General features: G+C 31.1%; 2 protein-coding genes and 1 pseudogene across 2 annotated transcripts; 2 read left to right on the top strand and 1 right to left on the bottom strand.

Annotated features, from left to right (window-relative positions):
• The first annotated feature begins 4,453 nt into the window (after window positions 1-4,453).
• On the top strand, window positions 4,454-5,677 carry LOC119614910. Its single transcript, XM_037971003.1, has 3 exons — window positions 4,454-5,150; window positions 5,213-5,403; window positions 5,536-5,677. The coding sequence occupies exons 1-3, from the start codon at window positions 4,477-4,479 to the stop codon at window positions 5,631-5,633; spliced, it is 963 nt and encodes a 320-aa protein (XP_037826931.1). The 5' UTR covers window positions 4,454-4,476; the 3' UTR covers window positions 5,634-5,677.
• Window positions 5,678-6,943: 1,266 nt separating this feature from the next.
• Window positions 6,944-16,398, top strand: LOC119614908 (potential E3 ubiquitin-protein ligase ariadne-2-like). The gene is given in 5 exon segments (XM_037971002.1): window positions 6,944-8,282; window positions 14,659-14,690; window positions 14,692-15,240; window positions 15,304-16,119; window positions 16,187-16,398. Coding segments are annotated over 5 exon segments (1,611 nt in total). The 5' UTR covers window positions 6,944-8,215; the 3' UTR covers window positions 16,334-16,398.
• Window positions 16,399-16,841: 443 nt separating this feature from the next.
• LOC119614909 lies at window positions 16,842-20,052 on the bottom strand (annotated as a pseudogene).
• Window positions 20,053-20,377: the final 325 nt, after the last annotated feature.

The raw sequence follows: 20,377 nt of genomic DNA, 5'->3' as shown, positions 1-20,377 counted from the left end.
TATAGACTAGACTATAGACTAGACTATAGACTAGACTATAGACTAGACTATAGACTAGACTATAGTCTAGTCTAGACTAGACTATAGACTAGACTATAGACTAGACTATAGACTAGACTATAGACTAGACTATAGACTAGACTATAGACTAGACTATAGACTAGACTATAGACTAGACTATAGACTAGACTATAGACTAGACTATAGACTAGACTATAGACTAGACTATAGACTAGACTATAGACTAGACTATAGACTAGACTATAGACTAGACTATAGACTAGACTATAGACTAGACTATAGACTAGACTATAGACTAGACTATAGACTAGACTATAGACTAGACTATAGACTAGACTATAGACTAGACTATAGACTAGACTATAGACTAGACTATAGACTAGATATAGACTAGACTATAGACTAGACTATAACTGACAGACTATAGACGAGACTATAGACTAGACTATAGACTAGACTATAGACTAGACTATAGACTAGACTATAGACTAGACTATAGACTAGACTATAGACTAGACTATAACTAGACTATAGACTAGACTATAAGCTAGACTATAACTAGACTATAGACTATAGACTATACTATAGACCTAGACTATGACTAGACTATAGACTAGACTATAGACTAGACTATAGACTAGACTATGAACTAGACTATAGACTAGACTATAGACTAGACTATAGACTAGACTATAGACTAGACTATAGACTAGACTAGAGACTAGACTATAGACTAGACTATAGACTAGACTATAGACTAGACTATAGACTATAGACTAGACTATAGACTAGACTATAGACTAGACTATAGACTAGACTATAGACTAGACTATAGACTAGACTATAGACTAGACTATAGACTAGACTATAGACTAGACTATAGACTAGACTATAGACTAGACTATAGACTAGACTATAGACTAGACTATAGACTAGACTATAGACTAGACTATAGACTAGACTATAGACTAGACTATAGACTAGACTATAGACTAGACTATAGACTAGACTATAGACTAGACTATAGACTAGACTATAGACTAGACTATAGACTAGACTATAGACTAGACTATAGACTAGACTATAGACTAGACTATAGACTAGACTAAAAAGTAGACTATAGACTAGACTAAAAACTAGACTATAGACTATATAGACTATAAGTGGGTACATAAATATTATGTATTTTTTTTTTCAATAAAACTGATTATTTATATAAATATTTATATTTGAATATTTATATAAAATAAATAATATTATTAAAATAGTTATTAACTTACTTAAAAATCTGCTTACAAAAACCATCCACATCATATAAACATTTCTTAAGACTTTTCCTAGTGTTTTTATTTTGTTAATGTAAACAAAAACTTATAGAAACATGTTGCTAAACATACATATGTTGACATACACTTGTTAAAACACTTAAAGCCAATAACAACAAACTTGCAAATTATACAAACATACATACAAATGTATATACATATGAACATACTACATTGGTATGTATTTGTGCACATTTTAACAAAAACTAATAGAAATTAAGCAATTGACATTATTGCAATTTTATTTAAACAAAATATTAACATTCCGCTTTATTTGTATACATGAATTTCTTTTTAAAAACGCAACAACGAATGACACCACAAAACCGTAAACAAAACAATAATCTAAAATATTTTGGCCAAAATTTTTTTTTGCAATCACCATCACACTTTCATTAGTAGAGAACTATAAACTATTTTATATGATTTTCATTACTAAACTATTATTTAAACAAAATTTAATGGATAAATTTCATTTGCAGCTTTTTTTCACACTTTATTATAATTTATTTGATTGTTTTACAAAGTCACCTACGCAACGCGTCGAGTTAAAATTGCAACTAAAGGAAAACAAAAGAAAGGAAGGCGGTAGTAAACAGCTTAAACAAAACAATTAGAGAGATATTAAAGAAATACATAGAAAAAGGAGGAAGCTTAAATCAGTGCTGTCAACGTAGTGATTTAAACAAAGAAGTCTATTTTGAAAAGTTTTTGGCGAAACATTTTTCTATTTTAACTCGAAATAATTTATAACTTAAAACTGATATAAGTTGTAATATTAAATGGAAAAATAAATCATTATTAAACAGTTGTGTTTGATGCCAACGACACTGAACTAGGGTTCTATAAATCGACTTCGAATAATCGAACAATCGACTTTTTGTCGGAAAAAGTCGAAGTCGACTATTTTGTTCCAAAAAAGTCGATAACTCGACTATCGTCTATGAAAAAAGTCGAAAAGTCGACTTTGTAAATAAAAGTCGAAAAAAGTCGAAAAGTCGGAAAGTCGAAAAAAGTCGATAAGTCGAAAAAAGTCGAAGAAAGTCGAAAAAAGTCGAAAAGTCGAAAAAAGTCGAAAAGTCGGAAAAAGTCGGAAAAAGTCGAAAAGTCGAAAATAGTCGAAAATTTTAAAAAAGTGGAAAAGACGTCAAAAACTCTAAAATAGTCGGAAAAACTCGAAAAAAGTAAAAAAATAGTCGAAAAAAGTCGAAAAAAAAGTCGAAATAAGTCGAAAATAGTCAAAAAGTCGTAATAAATCGAAAAGTCGGAAAAAGTCGGAAAAAGTCGAAAAGTCGAAAAAAGTCGGAAAAAGTCGAAAAGTCGAAAAAAGTCGAAAAAAGTCGAAAAGTCGAAAAAAAGTCGGAAAAAGTCGGAAAAAGTCGAAAAGTCGAAAAAAGTCGGAAAAAGTTGGAAAAAGTCGAAAAGTCGGAAAAAGTCGAAAGGTCGAAAAGTCGACCATTTATAAAATACTAAAAGTCGAAAAGTCTAAAAGTCGACTTTTAAATAAATGAAAAAGGTCGAAAAGTCGAAAAATCGACTTTTCATAAAATGGAAAAAGTCGAAAGGTCGAAAAGTCGACTTTTAACTAAATGCAAAAAGTCGAAAAGTCGACTTTTCGTTTCAACTATAGAACCCTACACTGAACTTAATTGCATTTTTTTATACATAACCTTACTACACTTTTACTTGATAACAATTATTTGGTCAAACATTATGAATTAATCACGTCAAGATGATGACTTTTTGACATTTGTCAACTTTGTTCACATTTTGACTTCTTTCTCAATGTTTAAGTCAGGTTTTCAATAATTTGTTAACACAATTTGTTTTTCGTTCGACTTTTATTTACAAAAGCGACTTTTTTCGACAAAATGTCAGTAGTTTGAAAGTCGCTTTATAGAACACCACAACAACAACAAACAACTTGTATGAAAGATAAATACTAAACAAATTTTTATTAAATAATTAGAGAACTTACTTGTTTACGATGAATTTGTTAAAAAGCAGCTTACACAAACGATGTTGTTTTTATTTTGTTAATGTAAACAAAAACTTATAGAAACATGTAGCTAAACACATGTAGAAATACACTTATTGAAACACTCAAAAAATAACAACAAACTTACACATTATACAAACATACATACATATGTATGTATGTACATATATATTTGTGCACATTTAAACAAAAATTAATAGAAATTAAGCAATTGACATTATTGCACTTTTATTTAAACAAAATATTAACACTCTGCTTTACTTTTATACTTCAATTTATTTTTTAAGACGCAACAACGAATGACACCACAAAACGGATAACAAAAAAAAAACATCTAAAACATTTTGGCCAAACTTTTTTCTTGCAATCACCATCACACTTTCATTAGTAAAGAACTATAAACTATTTTATATGATTTTTATTATTAAACTATTATTTAAACAAAATTTAATCGATAAATAGCATTTGCAGCTTTTTTTTCACAATTTATTATAATTTATTTGATTGTTTTACAAAGTCACCTACGCAACGCGTCGAGTTAAAATTGCAACTAAAGGAAAACAAAAGAAAGGAAGGAAGTAGTAAACAGATTAAACAAGACAATTAGTGAGAGATTAAAGAAAGAGAAAAAGGAGGAAGCTTAAATCAGTGTATCAACGCAAAAGTTTGTAAATTAAATTAAAAGCTTCTAAATAAAATATCTAAGTAATTAATAATTATAGAAGGGAAATAATTTATAACTTAAAACAGATATAAGTAGTAATAATTAATGGATAAATAAATCATTATTAGACAGCTGTTTTTGATAACAACGATATTGAACTTAATTGGCCAAACAGTATGGATAATCAGATTAAGATGATGCCATTTTGGAAGGGTAATAAAGATTCGGTATAATAGCATGTCTAATAGTCTGTGAATACCCTTAATGTATTAATGTTTTATCTTAAATTTCCCCCAAAAAAAAAACTAAAGGGTTTTGTGCAATAAATATTTTGCTAAATTAAAAAATATGCTCTATCATTATACCAGAGATAAGAAAACCAATATATCTATTAGCTATTTAGAAATCATATAAAAACTCCATTCCTCCTAAATATTTAATTTAGTTTAATAGTTAAGTGCATCGCAATGAATACAATTCTAACCCTACTTTTACTGGTGACTTTGTCGCATTTTGCTTATTCCGCCTCGGTGGGTAAGCCCGGTTGTGGTGGTAGTAGTTCGTCTAAAAGAATTCAACTAACCAATCCTAAAAATCCTCCTCGAGAGTGTAACTACAAGATCAATGCCTACAGCAGTAATGTGTGTCAATTGCGCATTGAGTTTGGCTACACCTTGGCGCCTCCTTCACTGCCTGGACCGGATAATGATTTAAAATATGTTCAATGTGATAAGGATTATTTCCAGGCTGGAAATTTGAAATTATGTGGCACTGAAACGTCACAACATATTTACCTGCCCTTCAATCGTACGGCTGGTGTTACTAGTGTAAACCTAATGGTGGCTTTGGCTAATCGTGTGGGTTATCACAATCTGCCCACTCCTAAATGGAATATATTTGTTACACAACTGGAGTGTCCGGTGGGAGCTGCTATACGTAGTGTTGAGCCAATACAACCTGCTTTGGGTAGCTCCACCATTAAAGATGGTTTCTTTGTGTCTCCTCCCGGTTGTTTACAATACTTCCCCTATGCCGAAGGTTCAGTTACCTCTTTCAATTTCGATCAGGGTAAAGGTATTTATCCTGGTAATCTAAATTATGCTATATGCTTCCGCCGTACTGAGGATACAAGGAGTTTAGTGTAAGTTTTATTTGGAGTTTTCTTGGAAAAGTTTTAAATATTTTTTAGTAAATTTTTTCCAGTTTGAACCCCAAGTTTTTCCTTTTGGGTGCAGCGTCAAAAGAAAATTCTACTGATGAATATTGTCACAGGAATCCCACAAATAACGCCATTAGCTCGGATTATTTAATGATACCTCAGGCGAAAATTAAAGTTACGGGTAAAAGAGCCACCTATTTCTGTGGCGACAGCATTCAGGGCACTGAAGTTGTTAGTAAGTAGATGATTTAAGAAATAACATAATAATATTTTAAATATCAAAACTGATAAAACAAATATTAATTAGCTTAATCCTTTTGAAATAATAAGAATGAATTTCCAGATTAAGATTTTGTACTTTTTCTAGGCACCAATCCCGGACCTTTAATGCTTTTATTCAATAGTGATGGTTTATATACAAAGGAATCGGGTTTTTCTTTCAATTATAATGTGACCATGAAATAATTTTAATTTAATTTTAATTATTTAATTTTTAATAAAAACAAATAAATAAGTGTTATATTTAATTAATTTTGCGTTCATAGGTTCAATATTAGAAAACATTCAAAAAGTACAGAAAAACCAAAGACCACCAATTGAGTGACGAAATAGTTTCAAAAATCCTCCCCTTCAAAGTACTTTTGAAGAATTACCAAAAAAATCGCCTCTAAATAATTTCACATTTAATCCGTGCTCTACATGCTTAATTTCATGTTTCTAGATTCAATATTAAAACTAAAAAATATCTGTTAAAAAACGAAAAAGTACCAAAAAATAGTTCTTGGTAACAGATATTGAGGATATTAATGGTTCTTGGAACTTTTTCCATACAAAATTCTGATAATAAACCATCAAAATTTAAAATTAACGTTTAATTCACTCTACCGGCCAGTAGCAGACTTTATTACACAATGTAAAACTTGGCATCACTTTTTTTGCTAAACAAACTAAACACCATCATTTTTGTGTGTTAACATTCCGCATTGAATAACATTATTTACTAAGCCCAGTCGCAGAAGAAATTTAAAAGCCGGCGTAGCTGAAAATTATTTAGTTAAGGACGGCTTCAAAATGTTCACCATATTTTGATTAATTTTTCTAGCTTTAAAATATATTTCTAATTAATACAAGCTTGATAAACGTTCCAAAACGGAATAAAATAAAGGTAACAGTAATCAGGCTTATTTCAATAACGGTATTTTAGCGGATAATTTTCCAAGATAATTTGCTGTTAATGAATATTGTAAATGACTGAAAGCGGTCCATTATTCCATTAGGTCCTGAATTGGGCTTTAGAGCTCTTAATTACGTTAAATATTACAATATCTTTGCAAAAATCGGCAAAATTTAATGATAAATAATAATTATAATAATAAAATAATTTGACCCTAGACCTCATAACAAGTCCCCTTCAGAAAATGACTTGAAGGTCAATAATTCAATAATACATGAAAAAACTTCTATGTAAAAGTAAATCTCTCATTTACTCCAGCCCCAAATAACCCCTTTTTAGATAATCACTTTTCTTGTCAACAAATTGTAAAAAATTTCGGAGATAAGATAAAAAACTAATTAAATGCTTTATTATTAATAATAAATCACATTTTTAACATACTCACTGGTGCAAGGTATCATAATGTTAAGAACAATTTTTGACAATAATTTTAAAATCTATCGGGCAATTAATGATTTTCATCTGGCAGCGCTGCTTTTATAGCCAGAAACAACGATTTTAAACTGCTGCAGAAATTTTTATTTTTAAACGCCGTCGTAGTTAATGTTTGTCGGCACAGGTCTCTATATTCATTACATTTACGACGCCTTTCTTCGGAAGAAAAATCATTTTTTACATAGACATTATATTTTAATTTTATATACAAAGAAAGAAATAAACTTAAACAAATTTTAAGTATGAAGAAAAGTTTTCAAGTTAATTTAAAGTGTTAAATAGTGTTTATAAAAGCAACGAAATATATTAAAACAAAGAAAAGTTGTACACTCAAGAACTTAGATGCAAAAAAAAACAAGACAAAAGAGACATAATTGAGCCAGCAAATTAAACCCCCCGCTGACATCTCTCTGGGAAAGGGGAGCAGTTTTTTGTTACACACACAATCCCAACAATTCTAACTGGACATTTTTATTGTTGTTAAACTATAAACAAAAAATAGTTTTGTTTAACAAAGTGAAATTTCTATTAAAATGCAGAATTAAAACAATAATTATATAAAATTTTTACAACCCTCTTGGGATTTGTAATAAAAACAAGTTATCGATACGCCTCCGCCTAAAGAAAAAAAAATTGTACAACCAACCACCCCTTCGTCACTGCAAAAAAAAGATCCAGTGTAATATGTACTCACAACCAGAGACGTCAACTAGTCGTTAATAGTAGAGTACAAAATCAAAATCCTGTTTTCCCTTTAAACTTGTTTTTTAAGCTGAATATGAAAAACAACCACCAACACAAAATTTTGTAAAATATAAATAAAAGAATAACAAAAAAATCAGCTGTAACACGTTCATTTATATTGGCAGCTTTTATTTTAAACAAATTTTACATCCCTGGTGTAGACAGAGTGCTGCATTCTGTGCAATTGTTGTTGTTATTTTAGTAGCTGATGATAAAGGTTGTTGTTGCTACTGCTGAAGCTCCCCTACATTTTTAACACACCATCGTCATCGTCGTCATCATCTACGTAGTTGTTGTTTTTTCATTTTATATTTTCAACAACAAAACTTCACAAGGGGTCATTTTATTCCAGTCTAAAACAAAAACAAATTACGTGAATTTTTTCAAAATATACACACGCGTGTATGAGAGCAGAAGTGCATTTATATCTATGCCAGTGTTAGTGCCTGTTTAATAAATTTAAAAAAATATATATAATATTTTTTAAAGTTCATTCTCAGTATTGGTTGATTGTTTGGCCATTTTCTCATTTTAATAAAATACAACAAAACCTTTTTAAAACATAACTGCAGTTGGTTTATTGTTGTAAAAAATTTAGCAACAAAAAAGCAGCAATAACAAATAAATAAAAACCATGTCAGCCGATTCGGATATGGAATATTCGGATAATGATTGCGAATACGATGATTATTACAATTCAGGTAAGTCAGTAGTAGGTGATCATAAATTAAGGGATTTAGACAAATATTTTTGTTAAAAATAAACATGTGATGATTCAAAGGGATTTTAAGCAATTGATATAAGGGAAAACAAAGATGTAGATTTTAGAAAAATGTGTTTTTGGAAAACCCCTATTTCAAAGATAGATAGATAGATAGATAGCTAGATAGATAGATAGATAGATAGATAGATAGATCGATAGATAGATAGCTAGCTAGATAGATAGATACCTAGCTCGCTAGCTCGCTCCCTCGCTACGCTCGCTCGCTCGCTCGCTCGCTAGCTCGCTCGCGCTAGCCTCGCTCGCTAGCTCGCTCGCTCGCTCGCTCGCTCGCTCGCTCGCTCTCTCGCTCGCTCGCTCGCTCGCTCGCTCGCTCGCTCGCTCGCGTGGCTCGCTCGCGTGCTCGCTCGCTCGTGCTCGCTCGCTCGCTCGCTCGCTCGCTCGCTCGCTCGCTCGCTCGCTCGCTCGCTCGCTCGCTCGCTCGCTCGCTCGCTCGCTCGCTCGCTCGCTCGCTCGCTCGCTCGCTCGCTCGCTCGCTCGCTCGCTCGCTCGCTCGCTGCTCGCTAGCTTGCTCGCTTGCTCGCTCGCTGCTCGCTTGCCTCGCTCGCTCTCTCGCTCGCTCGCTCGCTCGCCTCTCCTCGCTCGCTCGCTCGCTCGCTCCTCCTCGCTCGCTCCCTCGCTCCCTCGCTCCCTCGCTCGCTCGCTCGCTCGCTCGCCTCGCTCGCTCGCTCGACTCGCTCGCTCGCTGCGCTCGCTGCGCTCGCTCGCCTCGCTCGCTCGCTCGCTCGCTCGCTCGCTCCGCTCGCTCGCTCGCTCGCTCGCTCGCTCGCTGCTCGCTCGCTCGCTCTCTCGCTCGCTCGGTCGCTCGCTAGCTCGCTCGCTCGCTCGCTCGCTCGCTCGCTCGCCTCGCTCGCTCGCTCGCTCGCTCGCTCGCTCGCTCGCTCGCTCGCTCGCTCGCTCGCTCGCTCGCTCGCTCGCTCGCTCGCTCGCTCGCTCGCTCCTCGCTCCTAGCTCGCTCGCTCGCTCGCTCGCTCGCTCCTCGCTCGCTCTCTCGCTCGCTCGCTCGCTCGCTCGCCGCTCGCTCGCTCGCTCGCTGGCTCGCTCGCTCGCTGGCTCGCTCGCTCGCTCGCTGCTCGCTCGCTCGCTCGCTCGCTCGCTCGCTCGCTCGCTGCTCGCTCGCTCGCTCGGTCGCTCGCTCGCTCGCTCGCTCGCTCGCCTCGCTCGCTCGCTCGCTCTCTCGCTCGCTCGATAGATAGCTAGATAGCTCGATAGATCGCTATATCGCCGAGGGCATCTGGCAATCGCAGAGGAAGAGCATTCTCTTCCAATTTTCCACTTTTTCGAGCATTATCGTAAGTAAAAAATAGAAGAAAATAATTGTCTGTCTCCCAAGGCGTTGTTACTGTTTATCAGCATTCTCATGGCCCCATATTGAACAATTGAGAAGTTTCAAATCTATGGATTTCCATATCAATATCATCCATATGTTCAAATAAGTCAAATAGAGATAGATGGATCTTCATAAAAACTAGACATTTTAAGCTAAAACTAACTCAGCAAATTTTAATCCAATTAAGGCATTTTTATCCATTAATTATATAGGATAATTTGAAAATAGTTGGTCACATGTAAGTCAACATTTTTACAAAGTTACAAAAAATATTTACCTTTACAATGTAGAGGAAATACACAAACATAAATGCATAGATTGTATGTACACACAATTCGAGTATTTTACAAAGTATAAAAAAAAAACATAGAAATCTATTTACCAAAGACGTGCTTTAAGTGGTTGTATTTTCAAGTTCAGGTGAAGTATGTTTGTAGTATATTATATTGTTTGTTTTCTACCTTATCATCTGTTGGTGGTTTCTTGGTATTGTTTTTAAGATTTATAAAAGGTACTACACTTATTTTTGTTATTTAAAAAATAAACTGCAAAGGAAATTTTAGAGAATACGACTCGAATATGTTTCTTCTGTTTTAAAGAATAATAAAAAATTAAAACTTTTAAGTTGATAATACAAACTAAAAACAAAATATAAAAATCCTACAACTAATTTTATAATCCCTTTTGAATAGAACTTAAGCAAACATGCCTTAGCATACTAGTTAAGTAATAGTAGCAGTGTAGATAAATGATCTTTAGTGAGATTTTTTACTATGAAATCAGACATCTCTACTGCACTGACTTTAGAATGAAAAAAGGTAAACAACCACAATATTGATGTTTTTTTCGTTAATGTTGCTATATGTAATAGTAGCAGTTGTTGTTATATTCTGTTACTTTACTATAAAAAAAAAGTAAAAGGTCAATAAACCATACAACATAAATATTTTTTTCTTTCTACTTTTAGTTTTATTAATGTACATATGAGTGTGTGTGGAACGATTAAAGTATTATTCCTTTACTTACTGGCTTCATATCTGTCTGTCAAGTATCGTATTGTCTATCTGTGGATCCGTCCTTTTGTTTGTTAGGTTTTTGTGCTAGTTGTTGTTGTTATTTTCTTTAAGACTATTTTGTTTAGTGTGAATGTAACAAGTTCATTTTATAGTTTTTTCTTTAAATATTTAAAGGTTAATGAAACTCAATACTCTAAATAAATTAACACACACAGGTTAGGTCATGATTTTTAATTTTCTTTATTTAATCCCCATGAACTTAAGTTGTGGACTTTTTTGTGTAAATAAAATTAAAAAATATGAACACGTTTATAGGTTCCTTTGTTATTGAATTTTATTAGTATGGGAAATGGTAGGTTCCGTTTTGTGTTGGACGTAATGGAATATATAGTTTTGGACAAGTTTATGATTTATCTATCTATCTATCTATCTATCTATCTATCTATCTATCTATCTATCTATCTATCTATCTATCTATCTATATATCTATCTATCTATCTATCTATCTATCTATCTATCTATCTATCTATCTATCTATCTATCTATCTATCTATCTATCTATATATATCCATCTATCTATCTATCTATCTATCTATCTATCTATCTATCTATCTATCTATCTATCTATCTATCTATCTATCTATCTATCTATCTATCTATCTATCTATCTATCTATCTATCTATCTATCTATCTATCTATCTATCTATCTATCTATCTATCTATCTATCTATCTATCTATCTATCTATCTATCTATCTATCTATCTATCTATCTATCTATCTATCTATCTATCTATCTATCTATCTATCTATCTATCTATCTATCTATCTATCTATCTATCTATCCATCTATCTATCTATCTATCTATCTATCTATCTATCTATCTATCTATCTATCTATCTATCTATCTATCTATCTATCTATCTATCTATCTATCTATCTATCTATCTATCTATCTATCTATCTATCTATCTATCTATCTATCTATCTATCTATCTATCTATCTATCTATCTATCTATCTATCTATCTATCTATCTATCTATCTATCTATCTATCTATCTATCTATCTATCTATCTATCTATCTATCTATCTATCTATCTATCTATCTATCTATCTATCTATCTATCTATCTATCTATCTATCTATCTATCTATCTATCTATCTATCTATCTATCTATCTATCTATCTATCTATCTATCTATCTATCTATCTATCTATCTATCTATCTATCTACCTATCTATCTATCTATCTATCTATCTATCTATCTATCTATCTATCTATCTATCTATCTATCTATCTATCCATCTATCTATCTATCTACCTTTCTCTTTCTTTAGTTATGAAAGATTGTTGTGTTAGTAGCCATTTTTTAGTTGGTCACATGAAATTCTACCCACATCTCTGAATACCTACATAATACATTTGTTGTAACATTCAAACATACAATATCTGTAATTGTGTAAGTTTATTTACTGTTTGTTTAATAACGTTACATTTGTTTGACGTTTACTATTGCGTAGTTGTTGCTGTTGCTGTTTATGTTTATTTCTCTTTTACTAACAATTATTTGTGATTTATTTACACTCAATACCCAATACCTTCTCCATCTCTACCAAGACGTCTTGTACATTTTAATGTTTTTAAAAAATTTTCCCCAATTTTAACTACGCGCTACACAAAGGGTTAAACTTACCTATCGCTGTGGACTTTTGTTTATTTATTTCACTTTATTTTAAAGTGCAGTTTTGTCTACCTAAATTATTGCTTGTTTTTCACTTTGCAGTATTTTTCCTCTGTCGTTTAATCTATATTCGATTTTGATTCATTATCATTACTAAATCAATAATAATGACGTCGGTTTTAGCTGGCATATGATTTACGATTATTACAACGTTGTTGCTCAACACTCATATTGTTGTTGTCTGTCTGTAAACGTTATGTATTTATTGATATTTTTCTATATATTTTTTTTTTGTTAAAAATAAATACTTTGTTGATTTTTGTTATTACATACTCTGTATTTTATTTGTTTACACGGTACCTCGAAAAAATGTCATGTAATATTACAGCTACAGATATTGATACCCTATATCATTATAGTAGAAAGGTTATAATGATGTTGGTAGAAATATTGGTCAGGCACACTTTAAATTATAAGAGAATCACTTTCAAAGATAAACTTAGAAATGTCTGTGTTTTCGTCTTTCTAAATAAATTTCATTTGTTGTTTTCTAAATGTAGGGTTTTATGTATTCGGTCTTAAATGACTATATTTCTCTTATATTCAATACACACTTTATATAGAGTATATAACCTTCAGAAATAAATAATAACACAGAAACAAAATAATAATAATAATAACTCAAGCGTAAATTTATTTTATGAATATATGTATGTAAATTGAAATGAATTCACGTAAATAGCGTAAATAACCAAAACAAATAAAGGGATTAAACCGGTTTCAGATTTAAAATGTCAAAAGTTTTATAATGACTAAAAACATTTATCGATAAAGATGAAATTTATCGCAAATTTTTTATGATAAAGAGAATTAATGGAAAAAATTTAGAAAATTTATCGAAAATTTTCCAGAAAAAATTAAAATTTTATCGAAATTATTCGAAAAGAATTGAAATTTATCGAAATTATTCGAAAATTTCCTATAAAAGGGAAATTTATCGAAAATTTCCTATAAAAGAGAAATTTATCGAAAAATTGTTATTATAAAAAGGAAATTTATTGAAAATTTCCTATAAAAAGGAAATTTATTGAAATTTTCCTATAAAAAGGAAATTTATTGAAATTTTCCTATAAAAAGGAAATTTATTGAAATTTTCCTATAAAAAGGAAATTTATTGAAATTTTCCTATAAAAAGGAAATTTATTGAAAATTTCCTATAAAAAGGAATTTATTTAAAATTTCCTATAAAAAGGAAATTTGTTTAAAATTTCCTATAAAAAGGAAATTTATTTAAAATTTCCTATAAAAAGGAAATTTATTTAAAATTTCCTATAAAAAGGAAATTTATTTAAAATTTCCTATAAAAAATAAATTTATTTAAAATTTCCTATAAAAAGGAAATTTATTGAAAATTTCCTATAAAAAGGAAATTTATTTAAAATTTCCTATAAAAAGGAAATTTATTTAAAATTTCCTATAAAAAGGAAATTTGTTTAAAATTTCCTATAAAAAAGGAAATTTATTTAAAATTTCCTATAAAAAATAAATTTATTTAAAATTTCCTATAAAAAGGAAATTTATTCAAAATTTCCTATAAAAAGGAAATTTATTCAAAATTTCCTATAAAAAGGAAATTTATTCAAAATTTCCTATAAAAAGGAAATTTATTCAAAATTTCCTATAAAAGGAAATTTATTCAAAATTTCCTATAAAAGGAAATTTATCGAAAATTTCCTATAAAAGGAAATTTATCGAAAATTTCCTATAAAAGGGAAATTTATCCAAAATTTCCTATAAACGGGAAATTTATCGAACATTTCCTATAAAAGGGAAAAATATCTTTTAAAAGAGCAAAATTTGTCGATAATTTTCTATAAAAAAGAAAAAAAATTATTGATAATTTTCTATAAAAAAGAAAAAAGTTTCGAAAAATTTCTAAAAAAAGAAAATTTTTAAAAATTTTCTATAAATGAGAAAATTTTTTGAAAACTTTCTATAAAAAAGAAAATTAATCGAAATTTTTATAAAGAAAGCAAATTTATCGAATATTTTGTATTGAAGAGAAAATTTATCGAAAATTTATCAATAATTTTCTTGTAAAAAAAAGTACTTTATCGAAAATTTTTCTAAAATAAAGAACATTTATCGAAAAATTTCTATAAAAAATAAAATTTATCAAAAATGTTCTTACAAAAACAAATTCTATGGAAAATATTCTATTAAATAAAAAATTTATTAAAAAAATTTTATTTCTTATTCCTTTCAGGTGAAGATTGTGATGTTGAACGTTTAGATCCGAAAAAAAACCGATCCCGAATATTTCGAATACGAATGCCTAACAGTGGAAGAAGTTGAAAAATTGCTCAACGAATCGGTGGAAAAACTCAATACAATACTCCAGATAACGCCATCACTTGCCAAAGTTCTACTGCTCGAACATCAGTGGATCAATCAGGTGGTGGTCGATAAATATAGGCAAAATGCCAATGCTCTACTCGTAGAGACGCGCATTAAACCGCCCTGTAATAATGTCGATCCGGCATTAGAGACAGAAAATGTAGCCTCAACAAGTGCACAAGCACAAGCGGCAACTGGTACAACAACGATTGGTACTTTAAGTACGTATAGTAAATCACCAACAGCCACGCCCTCACCAAGTAGTAGTAGTGGTGGGAGTGGAGGCGGTGGTATTGTTGGTGTAATTGGCAGCTTAACACAACAGTATCGTAGTCAAATGTGTCCTGTTTGTGCCACAGTGCAGCTGGGTGATAAATTCTATAGTTTATCGTGTGCCCATTCATTTTGTAAAGACTGTTGGTCCATGTTTTTTGATACGCAAATATTTCAGGTAAAGTAAAACTTTCTTTTATAAACTTCTTATGTTTCTAATTTGTTTTATTTATATGAACAGGGAATTTCCACTCAAATTGGTTGTATGGCTCAAATGTGCAATGTTCGTGTGCCCGAGGATTTGGTTTTGACTTTAGTAACACGCCCCGTTATGCGTGAAAAATACCAACAGTTTGCTTTCAAAGACTATGTTAAATCACATCCCGAGTTACGCTTTTGTCCCGGTCCTAATTGTCAAATTATTGTACGTTCACGTGAAATAGCACCCAAACGTGTTGTTTGCACTTCCTGCACTACTAGCTTTTGTTTCAAATGCGGCATGGACTATCATGCACCCACAGATTGTCAAATTATTAGAAAATGGTTGACCAAATGCGCCGACGACAGCGAAACGGCCAACTATATAAGCGCCAATACCAAAGACTGTCCCAAGTGTCACATCTGCATTGAGAAGAATGGCGGCTGTAATCATATGCAATGTTTCAATTGTAAATACGATTTCTGTTGGATGTGTTTGGGCGATTGGAAGACTCACGGTTCGGAGTATTATGAATGTTCACGTTATAAAGATAATCCCAATATTGCCAATGAATCGGTACATGTTCAGGCCAGAGAGGCTCTAAAGAAATATCTACATTACTATGAACGTTGGGAGAATCACTCGAAGTCGTTGCAATTGGAGCAACAGACATTGGATCGTCTGCGTACACGCATTAACGATAAGGTTATGAAGGGACGTGGCACTTGGATTGATTGGCAGTATTTGTTTAATGCCGCCTCGCTGTTGGCCAAATGTCGTTATACCTTGCAGTACACTTATCCGTATGCGTATTTTATGGACAGTGGTTCACGCAAAGATCTATTTGAATATCAACAGGTAAGGTGTAGGAAATTTATGGAAAATTATTATTATTTATACTTCAACTGTTTCTTTCTTCTCATAGGCTCAACTAGAAGCTGAAATAGAAAATCTCTCCTGGAAGATTGAACGTGCTGAAACAACGGATTTAGGTGATTTAGAAAATCAAATGGATATTGCTGAAAAACGACGCACTACTTTGCTCAAAGACTTCTTCCCTGTTGAGGGTTAATTTAATCAATTATATTAACTATATAATTATAAAAACATTAATATTTATTAGAGTATTTAGTAAAACAAAAAACAATTTAATTTAAACAAAAAACAAGAATTTTAATTAAGTATTTGCCAATCCTGCTAAAAGAAAAAATGGAAAAAATTTCAAAAAAATAACAAAAAAATTATAAAAAAAACTAAATTATGTAGTTAAATATAAAAAACATATTTAATAAATTTGTATTATTATGATTTCTTTTGCAATATAAGATTTTTAATCTAAAACCAGTATATTATAAACTTAATAATATTAAAAATTAAAAAAATAATAAAAAACGACACTAAATAAAAAATTTATTACTTAAACAAAAGGATTTTTTATTAAACATTAAGGCAAGACTAGTTTTCAACTTCCTACTGTAAGTAAAAGCTCCCAATTTTCTGTAACACCCACAAATGTAAATCATCCATTGACCGTTCAGATTTTCACTTTAGACAACACTATTTAAATAAAACCATTCCTATTCTTTCATATTATTTCTTTATTCTTTGTTGTTTTGAATATTTTGACTTAAATGTACTTATGTAATGAACATAATTGCTATTAATATTATTTTTATTCATATTTATAATTATTATTTTTTAATTATTTTATAATTTTAAAATTAGTTTGAACTAAACAAGAAAAAGAAAAAAAGTTACATAGATTACCGCGACGACAATTTGCTGTTTGTTGATTTTCTTTTTTTTTACTGTTTACAATTGACGTCATACCTTTGGCTTGGCTCCCAAACCTTTACAAATCCACACACACGTCTAATGCATTTATAGTATTTATATTTGTAGATATATATATGTTATGTATATATTTAAGTTTATATTTTTGTATGTTTGTATTTATTTGAATAACGTGAATTCAAATTGAAAACTATATAACTTTTTGCTGTTATGCTTTGCTATTTTTTTTTTGTTATAAAGACTTCATTCAGTTTTTTATATCATTTCAATTTCACAAAAAAAAAAAACATTTTATCGACTGGTTTCAATAATTATTTCATGTGTATCCAATTGTGAGACACTGAATTTCAAAGGTGCATAAGTGCCAAAGTGACTGCCAGTTACAACACCATCAGGCGTTATTATCTGTTCTTCAACATGATCCTCCACCTCTTCGACAACAACTTCGTGTAGTTGTTCATCGGGATTGTATTTCTGTTCCATGGCTGCTTGTGCATTTTCGTTGCACTCACTTTCATGCATTTCGAAATCGGTAAAATTATTGAAAATCGAACGGCACACAGCACACTCGAAGCCACTGTTAAAAAATAGGGAAAAAAGAGTAGAGTTTTGTTTAGAAAGTAAATATTACAGAGTAGATAATAGTTTACAGATCTCTATTTATCCTTTATCTATATATCTATCAATCTATCTATCTATCTATCTATCTATCTATCTATCTATCTATCTATCTATCTATCTATCTATCTATCTATATATCTATCTATCTATCTATCTATCTATCCTATCTATCTATCTATCTATCTATCTATCTATCTATCTATCTATCTATCTATCTATCTATCTATCTATCTATCTATCTATCTATCTATCTATCTATCTATCTATCTATCTATCTATCTATCTATCTATATATCTATCTATCTATCTATCTATCTATCTATCTATCTATCTATCTATCTATCTATCTATCTATCTATCTATCTATCTATCTATCTATCTATCTATCCATCTATCTATCTATCTATCTATCTATCTATCTATCTATCTATCTATCTATCTATCTATCTATCTATCTATCTATCTATCTATCTATCTATCTATCTATCTATCTATCTATCTATCTATCTATCTATCTATCTATCTATCTATCTATCCATCTATCTATCTATCTATCTATCTATCTATCTATCTATCTATTTATCTACCTATATATCTATCTATCTATCTATCTATCTATCTATCTATCTATCTATCTATCTATCTATCTATCTATCTATCTATCTATCTATCTATCTATCTATCTATCTATCTATCTATCTATCTATGTATCTATCTATCTATCTATCTATCTATCTATCTATCTATCTATCTATCTATCTATCTATCTATCTATCTATCTATCTATCTATCTATATATCTATATATCTATCTATCTATCTATCTATCTATCTATCTATCTATCTATCTATCTATCTATCTATCTATCTATCTATCTATCTATCTATCTATCTATCTATCTATCTATCTATCTATCTATCTCTAAATCTCTCTCTCTATCTATCTATCTATCTATCTATCTATCTATCTATCTATCTATCTATCTATCTATCTATCTATCTATCTATCTATCTATCTATCTATCTATCTATCTATCTATCTATCTATCTATCTATCTACATATCTATCTATCTATCTATCTATCTATCTATCTATCTATCTATCTATCTATCTATCTATCTATCTATCTATCTATCTATCTATCTATCTATCTATCGATAAATGTTGAATTCTTATTGGATTTCAAACAAAGAACTACTTCCATGCCAAAACCAAAATATCATATCCCGTCGTTTAGTATCATAATAAACATTAAACGAATAAACTCGTCCTGGTAATAATCTGTCAAAGAATCCCTCATAGATGAAAATTTTACAAATTTGCAAACAAATTGTTTGAGTTAATAAATTTTCCCATGCCTCGACTAGTCATAGACCTAAATCACTAAGAATTCCCCATCCTTTAAAAATATTTTACTTACACTGGTTGCTCATCGGCCATTTCCAAACTTTGCTTGGCCATTGCCTGTGCCTCGGCCACCAACGCCTTCATATCAATCTCTAAGCCATCCTTAAGATGTGACTGTAAATGTTTCTTAAAATTGCCCAATTGTATAAATGACTTTTGGCATATTTTGCACGTGTATGGTTTGGTATTCAAATGTCCCATAATATGCTTTTTAAGGTTAACACGCTGAGAGAAATAACGGCCACAACGTTTACAACGAAACGGTTTCTCTCCCGTATGTGTTAGCTGATGGCGTTGCATATTCGACTGTTGGGTAAAGGTCTTATTACAAAAAGTACACGGATACGGGCGTTCACCATTGTGTACAGAATAATGACGATTTAGGTTGACAGACTGGGCGAAAGCCTTGCCACAAATGCGACAGACAAAGGGACGCACATCATTGTGAACCTTCATATGACGCTCTAAGTTGCCGCTATTGCAGAAATATTTGGAACAGATTTTACATTCGTAAGAGGATTTTGTTTGGGAATGCACTTCTTTTTTGTGCAAAAGTTGGTCACGTTTACAGGGGAATATCTGTAGCAAGTAAAAGTTAAAAATTCAGTAGTTAAGGTTTTTGAGGAATAGTTTAAGCAATTTGCCACCCACCTTGTTACAATCTTTTGCAAGTATACATGGCCACCACACCATTTATTGGCATTGTTTCTTCAAATTCCTCTCTAGAGGCCATGTTAGCTGAAAGTAAAAAATTTGTTAATTTCTTGAGGATTTTTACTTCCAAATTTATCTGCGGGTGTTTTGTGATCTTTTCTTACCTATTTTCCTGTGTTAGCTTCTAGTTTTTCCTAATTTCGACGGCGGTTTTCGTCCCTTAAGAAAATATGGTAACAGCCGTAAAAAACGCAGGGTAGGAAGTCATATGGTTGTCAACAAATCTGTCAAATGTTGTTATTTTAGCGATTTTTTAATACAAGAAACGATTTCGAATACAAGTTGTTAGCGGGTAAATAATTATTTTTGTCTAGTGGTCGTGTTATTGGAGATTCATACCAAAGTAGGTTTGCAATGAAAATTTAAATTATAAATCAACGCCGATGCAAGGAACTATGTATATGAAAACTTTAGTATTTTCATATAGGAATAGATTTCGTCACATATAACAAATTTTAGTCTCACGCTTTTAAATTTGACGCACATTTAAAGAACTGCAACTTTTGTATAAATTCATCTGTGTTGCATTCAAACTTATCATGTCAGAGGGCTTCAAAAGGGGAGTAACATATAATTTGTA

The sequence above is a fragment of the Lucilia sericata genome, unplaced genomic scaffold (genome assembly GCF_015586225.1).
Source record: "Lucilia sericata isolate MDLA Ls3-8-SP2 unplaced genomic scaffold, ASM1558622v1 Contig003644F_arrow, whole genome shotgun sequence".
NCBI classification, from domain to species: domain Eukaryota; kingdom Metazoa; phylum Arthropoda; class Insecta; order Diptera; family Calliphoridae; genus Lucilia; species Lucilia sericata.
Note: the sequence above shows the minus strand (reverse complement) of the source record. Positions and strands in the feature narration are given on the sequence as shown.

Coding starts and splice junctions, on each gene's coding strand:
- LOC119614910 (XM_037971003.1), top strand. CDS start 4,477: ATGAATACAATTCTAACCCTACTTTTACTGGTGACTTTGTCGCATTTT. Junction 5,151..5,212: donor GAGGATACAAGGAGTTTAGT/GTAAGTTTTATT, acceptor AATTTTTTCCAG/TTTGAACCCCAAGTTTTTCC. Junction 5,404..5,535: donor TCAGGGCACTGAAGTTGTTA/GTAAGTAGATGA, acceptor TACTTTTTCTAG/GCACCAATCCCGGACCTTTA.